This window comes from Mycteria americana, chromosome Z (assembly GCF_035582795.1).
Source record: "Mycteria americana isolate JAX WOST 10 ecotype Jacksonville Zoo and Gardens chromosome Z, USCA_MyAme_1.0, whole genome shotgun sequence".
NCBI classification, from domain to species: domain Eukaryota; kingdom Metazoa; phylum Chordata; class Aves; order Ciconiiformes; family Ciconiidae; genus Mycteria; species Mycteria americana.
Genome location: NC_134396.1, coordinates 22274946 through 22287828, shown reverse-complemented (window position 1 = coordinate 22287828; position 12883 = coordinate 22274946). Strand labels below are relative to the sequence as shown.

Genomic DNA, 12883 nt, shown 5'->3' with positions numbered 1-12883 from the left:
ACTAAAGACAGTGAAATATAACTTAATTTCCAGGTTTTGCCGTATAGCACTGAAATAACAACATCACAGGAAGCAGTTAAAAATTTTGCTGGTCTATCTCCAATCTTTTCTTTCTTCTTAATCAGTTAACTGCCACCAAAGTACCTAACTTTCACTAAAGCAAGTTACTGTCCTTGTCTATAGGCCAATCATGCAGCTATTACTGTTTAACTCCAGGGATATTTCTCAGACTACCAGATGCCCAAGACAGCAGATTTACCTCCAAAGATGCAGCCTCAATTTACTCATACACAAAATGTCTTGGTTATATTTTGCACTGACTTCCTACTCATGTAATTGGACAAAGGCATCTACTATTTTATCCCAATGACCTCGGTCCACACTGCAGTTGAAGGGACTAAAACAAGCAGGGAGAACATCTGTCCTTCCAGCACACAGCCAGATGTACCAGTAACTTTCGTAGTTTCTGTAGTTCAAGGTTTCTGGGTAAATTTCTCCCACATCTTCTGCTCAAAGTTGCATCTCCCAAGCTCTGGGAAACATTCACACAAAAAAAAACAACAAAAACCCACCCAAACCAAAACCCAGCAAGGGGCCTTAGCTCTTGTTTCGGTGGTTACCAGCCAGCTGCATCATCTCTACATCTCAGAAGCAACCTCCTCCAGCTGAGCGGCTCCTGCAGCGCTCCGCCTCGCCGGAGCTCGGCTGCCCATGGGGTGCACCCGCACGCAGCCCCGTTCTCCCAAAGGCAGCACACCAGCTGTATGTAACACACTCGTCTCACAGGTCCCCTGGCTTTGCTACTGAGAAATTAAATGTTAGCATCTGCTATTGCAACCCTACAAAAAAAAAACAATTAACCTAAATCAAGAATCCCTTAGGAAAATTCCCACTCTGTATTTCCAGCCAGGAATCATAAAACTACGATACTCAAAGAACTGTATTTTCAACAGTATTTTTTGAAAATAAAAGGCTACTTCGCTGAAAAGCTAAGGCTAAAATGCATCACTTCAACGAAATACTGAAATACTTTTAAGAAATAGCATAAAAATAAGACAGGGTCCCATCAGAGAAATCTGTATTTGACCATACACAGTGTTTGTATATAGAATGTGCGCATAGCATATGTGTATCCATATATCCATGTATATATATCTCTCTATCGATATGGGCACCCACACACAAGTACAGGTATGCGTAGATTATATATATTATATATATAAAGCTAACTTTCAGTCCTCAGAAAACAAAAGCTATCCCCATATAACAGCCAAATTCCTACATAACTCAATTTCGACATCTCATCTGGTGTGAACTGCACTCATTCCTAGTGTAAACCCCAGCGCGCTCTGCAATGATATACTGTAATGTCACATCGCAATCTGGATTTACTATAAAGGGCTGCTGACGAGTTTCAGAGCAGTAAACATTGCTGCGAGGTGTATTTCACACTGAGCTGGTTTTTATGAAGAACACTTCACCGCCCAGCCACGGCACCCAGATGATGAATGGTGAAAGATGCATGACAAGCTTCATCATTGTTTGTAAATCTTAACTGTTCCTGCTCACTAACTCTGCAGGCAATTTTCAAAGACAGCGGCCGACAGAAGGACAGCACAGCTTTCCTGAAGGTTATTCAACTTGTACTTGGCCTAAGCTCTGCCTGCAAGGAGCACTGGAAATAAACTCATCGGTTACACTGAAGCGTAGAATTAAAAACATTTGACGGGCAGGCACGCTAATGGTTGCTGAATTAAGAAAGCCCATTAAGTAGCCTTGGTATCCACCCCCCACCCTGCCCTGCAGGACTACATACATCATGCGCAGGCAACACACCCCGGTAATTATTTACACATGCAATATAAATATGCATATTTATAAAACGGGCAGAATGAATGATGAGCCGTCTGCTCACACACCACGATTCCCCTGTATCTTGTGCAGCTACACACAGGGCTCCACCGTCCCCCAGCTCCTTTGCCCACTGCTTGTAGGAAAGCTACTTCTGTTCTCTTCTGTCCGAAGTTCACCCTTGCGACGGTATAACGCACAGAGAAAGAAGACTACCCACGGCATGCAAGCATGGCAGTGAGGAGAGATACCCTTCCTTGTTTTCCCTGAGATCACTCTGGTGTGGGAGCAGTGCCATGGACTGCAACAACCTCTTGCAGAGAGTCACAATTCGGCTGCTCATCGCCTCCCGGCTAGAGGTGAAGACAGCCTACACCGCTCTACACTACAAAGCCTTAGAAATACTGCCTTTTTATTTTCATTTCTCTTTTATTTTCTTTAGAGATCAGTAGCAAATTCTTCTTTTGCTAGAGTTTCTCACAATCTGCAAAGGGTTGCTAACGGCAATGTCTTTATAAGCAGAAGAGGCTGCAGAAGCATTAGCTCCGCTGGAGACTCTCACCTGAGCTGCAAAGCTGGTGTGAACTGCAAGATGCTCTATGCAGATCCTCACGCACAGAATATGCTGAATATGGAGTGAGTTGTCTCTTCTCTTAACCAGTCAAGCTATGAGGATGCAACTGCACATTAAAGCAAAGCAAAGAGGCGAGCAGTACCACTGTTTGTTACAATTACAAATCATGCCTGGGTAAGCACACTGTTATCACCACTGTCCTGACCAGATGTCTTCATTTGTTTTATCACTTTATGGTAAAGTTTGGTTTACTGTTAATGATTTCTATCAATTTCTGCTTGCAGTGGGAAAAGTTCTATATCCAGGGGCAGTAAAGTGTCAAACCCACACCAGGTGTAAAAGGAAGCAGCTCAACTGATGGATTTTTTCAGTGAAGTATCCAACATCCTTTAAAGTGTGAGGAAAAAAACCACACAGCCTCACCAGCTATAGTAACATCCTCTGTCCCACACAAGGAGCAGCTCCAACAGGCAGAAAATAAGTCCAGGGTTGCAGTGGGTATAAACCACTGGTCTCTGACATGTGGCTCTAAAATGCTCCTAACTGCATTTAGGGGACTGAGAAGAAACCTCCCTCTGTAAAAAAAGCTAAAGGAAAAGAGGGAAGGCGTCCAGGGAAAGCAATCAAACGGAGCCATTACTTATCCCAGGACAGCAGGGGCTCGCAGAGAGATGCTGATGCCCGGCGTGGGACGCAGTGCTGCCTCGTGCACTCTGCAGCGTGTCGTCAAGGTGGCATCGCTCACCGTGGTCCCTGCTGTCACCGAGAGCCAACAGGAGCAAAGGGAGCATGTCAAAACCTGTCGTTTTCAGACCAGAGTTGACGGGACACCAGGAGCTTCTTTTCATAGAAGAAAACTAAGAAAAGTAGAGATTTTGGCAGTAGGCTTAAATTTATTGCCTTGGATCCACACCTGCTGTGGCCCACTGTATCGCTGATGTGACTTTCCTCAGAATAGAAGGACTTTCCTTAAATCCTTGTTTTACCAAACCAGTGCCTGCAAGCCTGAAACACAGGCTTGAATTCGAAAAACACTGCACCCTTTGATCCAAACAAAATATTATAGCGTGGATAAATACATGCCATGATAGAAATCTTTCTCCTACTGCTCAACAACTGTCCGGGTTGACCGCCTTCTGGGTGGACATGGTTTTGCTGGTGTGGGTGGATGGGGTCCCATCGGCATCTCCCAAGGCTTCAGGTGGTCCCACCGTCTCTTGCTAGGGAGCTGTCAAACGAAAGCACTCACAAGTAGTTTTCGTGAGAGCTTACCATTCCTCCTAGAGGATGCTAAAGCCTCACTCCAAAAACATCTGTGTTTCTACAAAAACAGGCTTGGGGAAAAACCAGCAAAAATACAGCTTGTTCAGCTCCTGCGACACGACCAGCAGTTTCCCCCAGAGCAAACAGCAAGGGCTCATCAGCTGCCCTGGCATGAATCAGCACAACTCATGAATCAAACCTGTAATTCTGCAATTTCCCAATGACAAGTTGCTTTGCTGCACATATTATTTTATTTCTGTGTGCTTTTGAGTGAGCGTAACATAAAGGTTGCATTTAGAGAAGAAACTAAGAAAATAAGCCTTTTAATCAGGAATAAACTGAAGCAAAATGGGATGTAAGCAAATGCTTACATTAATTTCTTTTCAGGAATTCCCTTCTCTATCAATCAGACCTCATAAAGTTATTTTAATATCGGTCAAATCTTCACCAATCCAACCTCATTTAGAACACAGACCAGTAAGTTACAAAAAGCCTTCAACACACAGAAAAATGACTTGCCAAAGCTTATACTGAATAAGCCTCACATTGTCAAATGTATTTTGATAGCTGCTGTTACAGCTAATGAAACAAGGAAGTATGAATAAGAATGTCACAAATCAGGGTTAGCAACTTGCTTGGTAAAAAAATGCAAGATAAAGATAAAAAAATCCCCAAACCCAACAACTGTCTAGTCAGCTGAGCCCAAAATTAAACTTTTTATTGAAAATGAAAATGGCATGTTAAAAGGGCATCTGCCTAAAAAAGGTCTGTAAAATGTTGCAATGCCCGTGCACAACCAGCAGTGTAAGCCAAGGCCTGGAGAAATGCCGTTTAAAATCTGCTCGCCATCCTTGTAATGAGTGCCTAGAGCATAGCCATCGGGGACTGTAAGTAGCAGCAATGAGAAAGGACAAAAAAAGATGAACAGTTGTGCAAAGATCAAGTGACCCACTCGAACTGACTGTTCAAGATCTCCAGATTTAGATGATTATCCCTTCCTTTCTTCTTTTGTCTTATTTCAAAATTTACTTGTGAAAGTTTTATTTAAGATGGATAGTGGAAAATACCATCTGGAGTTTCAGCGAACACTGCTTGCGCCTTCATCACTAAGGACAGCATACCCTTGAACAGAGGTCACTTTTGAAGCAAAAGATGCAGATAGACACACACATAGAAAACACACAAGCTAAATATTGCTGAACTGTATCAGTTCTGGGAGCAAAATTGTATGGTCCCCACATATTCTGCTGCTGAAACCCCTCCAAATTCAAGATGTGTTTCTGCTGGTGCTCTACTGAAGAGGCGCGCAGAAAAGGAGTAGAACTGGTACCTCTCAGGCTTGACAACACCCAGACCCCGAGGGACTGCAACAGCTACTCTTCAGCTTACAGTGATGGAGGAAAATTTGGGCTATTTTCTGCTGCTGTACCTCACTTCTCTAGGTGCTTTATTAGGATAGCTCTGCCAGTGCACCTTGTCAGCTGGCTGCAAATAAAGAGCAGATAGATGCAAGGCTTTTTTCCGCTCTTTGGGGTAATTTCTTAGCCATACCAAACCAGCCTGCTTTGTTGCAGTGCCATCTGCGTAGCTTGAATACTGGCAGAAAGCAGTTCTGGTTCAAGGGCATGGTCTCAAAAGACTTTTTGCATACCAGGACTCCTTGACCTCTCTGATCCTACAGCCAGGTGCCACCTGTGGCTCTGGAGTGTTACTCTTATCTTGCATGGCATTTCAAGGGCACAGGTTCATGCAAAAATACTATACATAGGAAACCTCAAAAAAGGGCCATATCTTTGGTGAATAGTAACCCGGTCTGAAAGAAACATCCGACCTCTGCTGCATGTTTCTGGCGCACACAGCATTCCTTGCATTCCAGCAATGCTTTTGCCAAAACGAAACTTTTTGTCTTAAGCAGGGAGACTGTTTCCAACATGCCCTTGATCGTGAAACCACTGGAAAAGGCTCTTTACAGAGCTGCTCCGCTTTGGGCAGGCTTCTCCAATGGCTCAGCACTGTTCTCCATACGGCATTCAAGCAGACAGATGCAAGCATGAGTCTTTAAATGCAGACCCTGGAAAGTCTGTGCTGCCTTGATTCCCACAACTGTAAAACTGGGCATACCAGTTTTTTAACGTCTAGAAAGGACTGCGAAAAAGTGTTTTTAAAGTGTTGGAAGCTGTTCTACTGACAAAAAAAACTGTTACCAGAAATGTTCTCCTTCATAAAATGGTGTTTGCCGATGTACACAAAACTGTTGACATTTTCTGTATCAAAATGAACACTTAATATCAGTTTTTCTTATTTGTGTTTGGGAGGAGGCTGCTCCTTTACGTTCAAGCTGCAAATACAGCACTGCTCCAGTGCTTCATTACTTGTATTTCCAACTATCCTGACACTTAGACAGGAAACTAAAAATTCAAATCCATTCAGCAGCTAGAGCAACATTTTAAATGCAAGCCATCTCCTTCACCACGGGCACAGACACACAGATTAATTGTCTTAACATTTCACATAATAATGACAAAGAGGAGGTTTTATTCCAGCCAACTTTAAGGCAAGGTGACTACTTTAAAATGAAAGGTGTCTGCAAATACAGGGATGTTTCTCTGTTGCACCCTTCTATTTGAATGTTAAATTTTTCTGCCACTGTCCCAAACCTGGAGAACACTCCCACACAGATAAGCAAATGCTCAACTTTTGCTCAGTGGAAACAGGACTCAGAGTGAGGTACCCAGTCCTGATCCAAGCATGTGCTTTCTTGCTCTCTCAAACCAAGGTCTTGTGCATGTATTTCACAAATCTAAGTGCAGGAGGGGCTGATTAAAAATCAGTGGAAAGTGCTATCCAATTCTGGGCAGTGTTCCAATTCTGAAAAAGCCCCATTTAAAAAAAAAAAAAAAAGGGGGGGGGGGCAACTGTCCCACAGAAATCAGTGGGAATAAGGCACTTGTCTTTTGGAGATGAAATACCCTGTTGTGACCCATTCTAATTCCTCCACTTCTTGCACAAGGATCTCTCAGCTTGGCTTCTTCCAAAATAAAGACATGTTTTAAAGTATGCTTTGCATGCACAGGGATTGATAACAACCCCTCATACATCTTTTCCTCTCATTGCTCTTGCAGAAAAAAGGACAGGACAAATCTTTTGAAAGTAGAGAGTACAAAATCCTTCTCCTACCTAGAAATTATTGTATAAAACTTACAACCTGGTGATCTAAGAGAGCCCTCTGAAAACATCCTTTTGCCATTTGTCACTGGTTTATCTTCTTTTTCTCCCCATTATTTCCAGTTTCAGCTGGAAGGGCAGCAGCTGTGCTTAGTTGGAAGCAAAACCATTTTACTTAGAACCACTTCAAATTGCAAGGAGGTTGACTGATGGTGTTTTGCCATTCAGCAAATGTCAGCCCATTACTATATGCAACACAGTGTAACACGGTATGACCTCATGTACAAATGTCAGAAGGTTCCTGAGAACTTCGCATCATTCATAAAAACAAAGAAAGTGTAAATCAGTGGTCTGCTAGCTCATCTCTCCTCCCTTTCAATAACTGGTCTAAGCAGGCAGTTAACTTAGCAGAACAAAATTAATGAAATAGTCTGACTGAAATACTAACTGAGATAATACATGAACTGGCAAAACCTCTATAAAGCTGAAGTTACAACTGAAGTGTGGGTAATAGACAGCATGTGTTGTAAGACCATCTCAGATTTGTGCTTGGGAATTTAACAACCTTTTTTGTTAAAGACACGCATTTCTGATGTTTTGAAAATTTGGCTGCAAAATCAGTTTTTTATTTTGACCTGTTGCTCTTCTACACGCACTGTGACCTTCCTGTAAAATTTCTGGACTAACAATACATAAGTCTTCACATAGATCTTAAAAAAATAGTTATGGGCTTGCTGCAGGAGTTATTAGGTGAAGTTTTACAGTCTGCATTATATAGCAAGATGATCCTAATGTTCCTTTCTGGACCTAAAATCTATGAACATGTATCCTTAGAAAGACAAGTCTCTGAGAATGGTTAGCACTTCAACTGCAGAAAAGGAAGGAGTAAAATATGATTTGTTTATTTAAAACATGCACTAGAGTTGTCTTTAGCAAGTAGCCACCACTAACCCCGCAGAAACATGCCACCAGGCTTCATACAAAGCAGTCAGGCATTGTACAAAAAGTTCAGCCCAACGATCAATGGAGAAACGCATAAGAACATGTCTTTTGTATGAGACAGCACTTGCAGCACGGGCAGTCAGTACTTCGGGGGAACGGACCTCCCTCTTCAATGTGCAGGATCCACCGGCCACAGCCTGCTGGCTGACTCAGCACTCACACAATGACAATAAAGAGGCAAAAAACGTCAAACCCTCCGAGGACTGTGAAAAGCACCAGAAGAAAAACGTCATGGGAGTGTAAATCATCGACTAACAGCCTGAGAATATTATTTTGTCTGTAGATGGAAAAAGGAAAAGCAGTCATCTCCTCCAAGAACATGCATAACAAAAAGAAGATGCTTCTAAGAAGCCCATTAAATGGGTATGGTCCTGCTCACATGTTCACGTTTCTCACAAAAATATTGGTGCCTCTTTCACCCACTAGCTCCCTGCTATGGAAAAACACTTCTTCAGAGTCTGGAAAATGCTGTTTGATCTCAGTAAATTACATCTCACTGCTTGTCGGTTTCTGATTGATGGTGTAACTTAGGGAACAATATCTGTGTGTGGAATACTGTCTGGAGAAGCAGTCAGGGATTATTGAAAATACAGTATTTATGCAGTTTAAAAATCAGTGGCACATTACGCACAACTTTTTTCTAGAGTGATGAAAAATTACTGAAGTGCATTTGGGAACAAAGGGTATAAGGTCTTTTGTCTATTTGTAAGAACACTCGACTGGTAAGAGTTCTTAGTGAGTTAGTAGTGATGGATGCAAGAAAAAGTGTCAACTGCAGTTGAGCATAAAGCCAACTGCTTCTCCGACCAATGGGCAGAAAGGAAGACGTCACTGTTCAGTGGTGGTCAGAGAGGAGGGAAGAAAAAAAAATTGAAGAAAAGAGAAGGAAAATGAACCAAGGATCACTGATTTCTCTAAGCCATTTAAAACTACTGGAGAAGAAGGAAAAGTCTAAGGTTTCATCACACCACATGTTGTTTCTTCATCTATCTGATACGTCACAGTTAGTCGGAAGACTTTCAGAAAACAGCCATTCCGAAAAAGCAGCCACCTCCTCAGCATAAATCATTCTGGAGTTACTGAATTCAAGGGCTCAGTGCTGATTACCAGCCACACATATGACTTTATACACACCTCACCTTCCAAAACTTCATTTGAGTCCTTAAGGTCCTGTCATGACACAACCACCATATTCTTCACCACAACACAAATGCAACAGACACCAGGACTTTGGCCACAGAAAGGCCAAGACTGAAAACAATTATGGAACGTATGCAGCATACACCCTTCCATCAGGTATAAAGAGGAGAAGATTAATATCAATATATAAGTGCATCAGAGAAGCAAATGAGGATGGATGCTGTTGCCAGTGGTGTGACTCTGTGCAAAAAAAAAAACCCCACACAAAAATCTGGCAGGTGTAAAGTAAATGAAAATAAATACTTCCCACAGACCATAAAAAATTAAACTGCCCAATCCATTGATTGCTACAGGGAGACAAAAAGCGTGAAAAGCTCGTGGAAGGGTTAGCTCAATTCAGAGTGCAGGTCCACTGCTGGTAACTGAAACGATGATTCAGAGGCAATCAACAGCTCAGGACACCTTTGAATGCCGTAGGAGTGTGAGGATTTTGGACGTAGAAGTAGGATCACCCTACTCTTCCTCTGTTTCTCTTCTTGTTTCTCTAGCACCGGTTACTGTCCTGTTCCAGGGACAGGGAAGCAGCTCAAGGGAGTTGGTCTGCTCCAGCAGGGCCCTGTTAACACCTGTGTGTGCACTCTACCTGCTACCAGAGCAAGGGAACACGGAAACAAGAGAAACATTGTCAAAACCACAGGGTAAATTCACCTACACTTCTCTGGAAATTATTGCAGATTATAGTAATCCTTAGGACAGCCAAGAAACACTGGATATGAAAAGAAAAATTTATCTGCAGTAGTTTTAAATGAAGTAACACAGAGTGATGAATTTGAAAGCAAACAAGGAGGCAAGTCTGCCAAGGGCTTCACGACATGGTTGGGATGCAGGAATAGTTCCTGCACGTGGTTCAGAAAGAAGAGGACAGCAAAGGCTTAGTGGGGGGCCTGTGGAAAAAATCAGACAGAATTTCTGAGAAGAAAAGAGAGGAATGATAATTCTGTGGTTGGGGCAAAGGTAATTCTTTGTTCCTGTGAGGGAGCCAGGTGGTGAGTGCCAAAGATGGCACCGCAAGTGACCCTTTGTACAACTTAGAGACATACACAGAGGCAGAAAGGTACGAGTAACCGCACTCCTGAACCACGAGACTTCTGAAGGACAAGCCTGTGCTGCTGTACAGTAACAGCCCTATGTTGCCACCGCACTACAAGCCTTCCCGAAAACAGCCACCACCTTGTAAACACCTACTTTCTGACGGCTGGCTTCCTTCCCAGCAGCAACCCGCACCTCCCGGGCGCCTGCCCCGAGGCAAGGCGGTCCCAGACGCCCCGGTGGGTGCACTTACCTCTTGCTTTCGACTCCGAGTAGGAGGGGATGTCCTCAGAGGTCAGGATTTGGGGGAGGCACGTGGGAGCGCCAACCCCCTGCCCCAGGTAGGAAGCGGGTGGGTAGTAGGAGCACATGCGGTACTGGGAGCTGACGGCGTGGCGGCTCTCCATGCCCTTCACCTGTGGCAGAGAGAAGCGCAACAGCAGCCTGTGAAAGCTGAGCCCCGGCACCGCGCGGCAGCCCGCTGCCCCCCCGCACACGGCTCTGGAGGAGGTCACAGGGTGGACGGCAAGTAAAATCCTGACACGCTGGCCTTGCGTTTTTGCTTTGGTTGGCTCACGGCGTGCCCACACTGCTCAGCTACAAGTGAGCTGGCGCGGTACGGGATGTGACCTAGCAGCAGCAGCAGCAGCAGCAGCAGCAGCAGCGGCATACCTATGGCTGGTTTATCTTACCTCAGGTGAAGCTGTGTCTGGCGCACAAGCATGTACCCTTCACTGCAAGGAGCTTCGTGGCCAGTCCCCTGCTTACAGACAGACACCACCACCAGAAGCTTTCCAGACCCCTTCAACTGCAGGCACCCGGCCAGCTTCAGAGGTGAAGTGTCCCTCCAGTCCCTACACCTCCCCAGACGCTAACCCATCTCAGCCTGGTGGTAACTGCTCTGCCAGGGACCTACAGGGTGGCTGAGGAGGACAGTCCTACCGGCCCACTCCCTCGGGACACACTCCGCAGCATCTGAGCAGTGGCACACACACACAAACACATCGCTTTTCTTACAATCCAGTGAGACGGAAAAATATTTTCCTGATTTACCCAGAGAAATCAAGTTGTGGACAGACTACATGGGAAGCCTGTAGCGGAGCCAGCCCTGGACACCAGCCAGCAGGTCCGCGGTGTCAGCACGGTGTCCACCAGACAACCCCTTCTCCCTCCCGCAGCCTGCAGCAAGTTGGCAGCACTCAGAAATCAAAGTTTATCATACGCCAATGCCCTGAAACCATCCAAACTGATCTCCTCAGAGAGGCAGTAACGCTTTTTCAAATTTTCATTTTATGAAAGAAACTATTATTTGTTCCAAAGCCCTACAGTGTAACGAGGCTACAGTGCTCCAAAAAATGCAGCCAAACACGTCACAAGATGAGGATTTTCAACAGGAAAGGTAACACTACCTGGTCTCCCTAAGTCTGCTGGGCAGTGAATGACTGTAAGATGGAAAGCTTCCGGGCAGAGAAAAAATACCACAGTTTTGTACCAGGTACGAAGGTAGGAGCGCCAAGAGTAACGCACGTCCAGCTATGCCACTAGACGTCGTCTTCGCAAGCAGAAGTGCTTGAGAGCCTTTTCAGCCGCGTCTCACCCCGGTCAGAGGAGCTCTGCCCGCTCCACTGCGGCTCCCTCGGGTGCCAGCCGGCCGCGCGTGGAGCCCTCCCTGCTCCTCAGCCCTTCCCAGGCTGCAAACCTCAGAGCCGGGGAGCAGCGCAGGCAGGGGCTGAACTTGCTGTCCCACATGGCCGCCCCACGCCAGCAGACCCCCAGGGTCTGGTCCTGGCAGAAGGAGCCACCGGCACCTCCCAGCGAAGCAGCCAGAATGCAGCCACCCCTTGTTTTCCAGGGGTCCCCTTAATAATTCAATATTCATTTTAGTATGCCTAGCTGGAAATAACACGGCCTGAGTCCCATAAAATCCTGCTGGTGCTCTCCGAGACAGAGGGCAACATCCCGCTTTGATGTGGAGCCAGGTTTGCAGCGAGATTAAGTGCCGAGAGAGAGCAGTGGCTGTTTACAGGAAGCAAAGTGCACCTCTGCCCATCTCCCGACAGCAGCACAGTCGCACGTATTTGCACATGTACTGAGGGATCGCCAGGACATGCTTTTAGTCTGTGAAGGTAAGAGTTGTCCTATTATAAATTAAAGTAATACTTAAAAGGTGATTTTTCTACCATCTGCACCCTATGCATGCAGAAAAAGTTCAACATGCACCGAAGTTTCATCCATGATAAATAGTAAATTGCCCTTAAAAAATTTAATGTGTCATCCCAAGGAAGCCTGAACTCAAAAGAGCCACTGACTTCCCCTCTGCTGTTCTGAAAAAGGGCAGTCTCCTCTTGGAAACAGACATCTGTGATTTGCACAGACTCCCTCAACAAAACCCAGGCAGCCCCTGCCCTGAAATTATGGATTAGCAATACAAACTGCCCAAAAGCTCAGTCCAAAGGCCATTTTGTATCTGCACATCCACAAAGCTCAACAGCTCTAGAAGTACGGGGGAAAAAAAGTTAGCAAACTCCTCTCTGCGTGCTATTTTGCACACACTGTCTTCCTTCCCTCAGTGGGGCAGGGCTGCGGGCAGCATCCGTGGTCCTCACATCTCCACCTCTCCCTTGTGCAAGTGCACGTGTGCACACGTACAACTGAGAAAAGGTCACCTGCAGGAGACAGCATTACTGCAGCGGTAACAAAATGGAGGGACCACTCCCTGGCACTGGAACGATCACGTGCATGTTTCCTCTCCCTGTAGAGTGGATGCAGTGACCTGTTTCCTTTCAAACCTTTTTTTAG

General features: G+C 45.2%; 1 protein-coding gene across 1 annotated transcript in view; it reads right to left on the bottom strand.

Moving 5' to 3' along the window:
- DMRT1 (doublesex and mab-3 related transcription factor 1) overlaps positions 1-12883 on the bottom strand; it is a 61822-nt gene that overhangs the window by 16330 nt on the left and 32609 nt on the right. The window contains exon 4 of the mRNA XM_075526923.1: positions 10338-10500. Within this exon, the coding sequence (XP_075383038.1) occupies positions 10338-10500 (163 nt within the window). The remainder of the gene's footprint in view (positions 1-10337; positions 10501-12883) is intronic.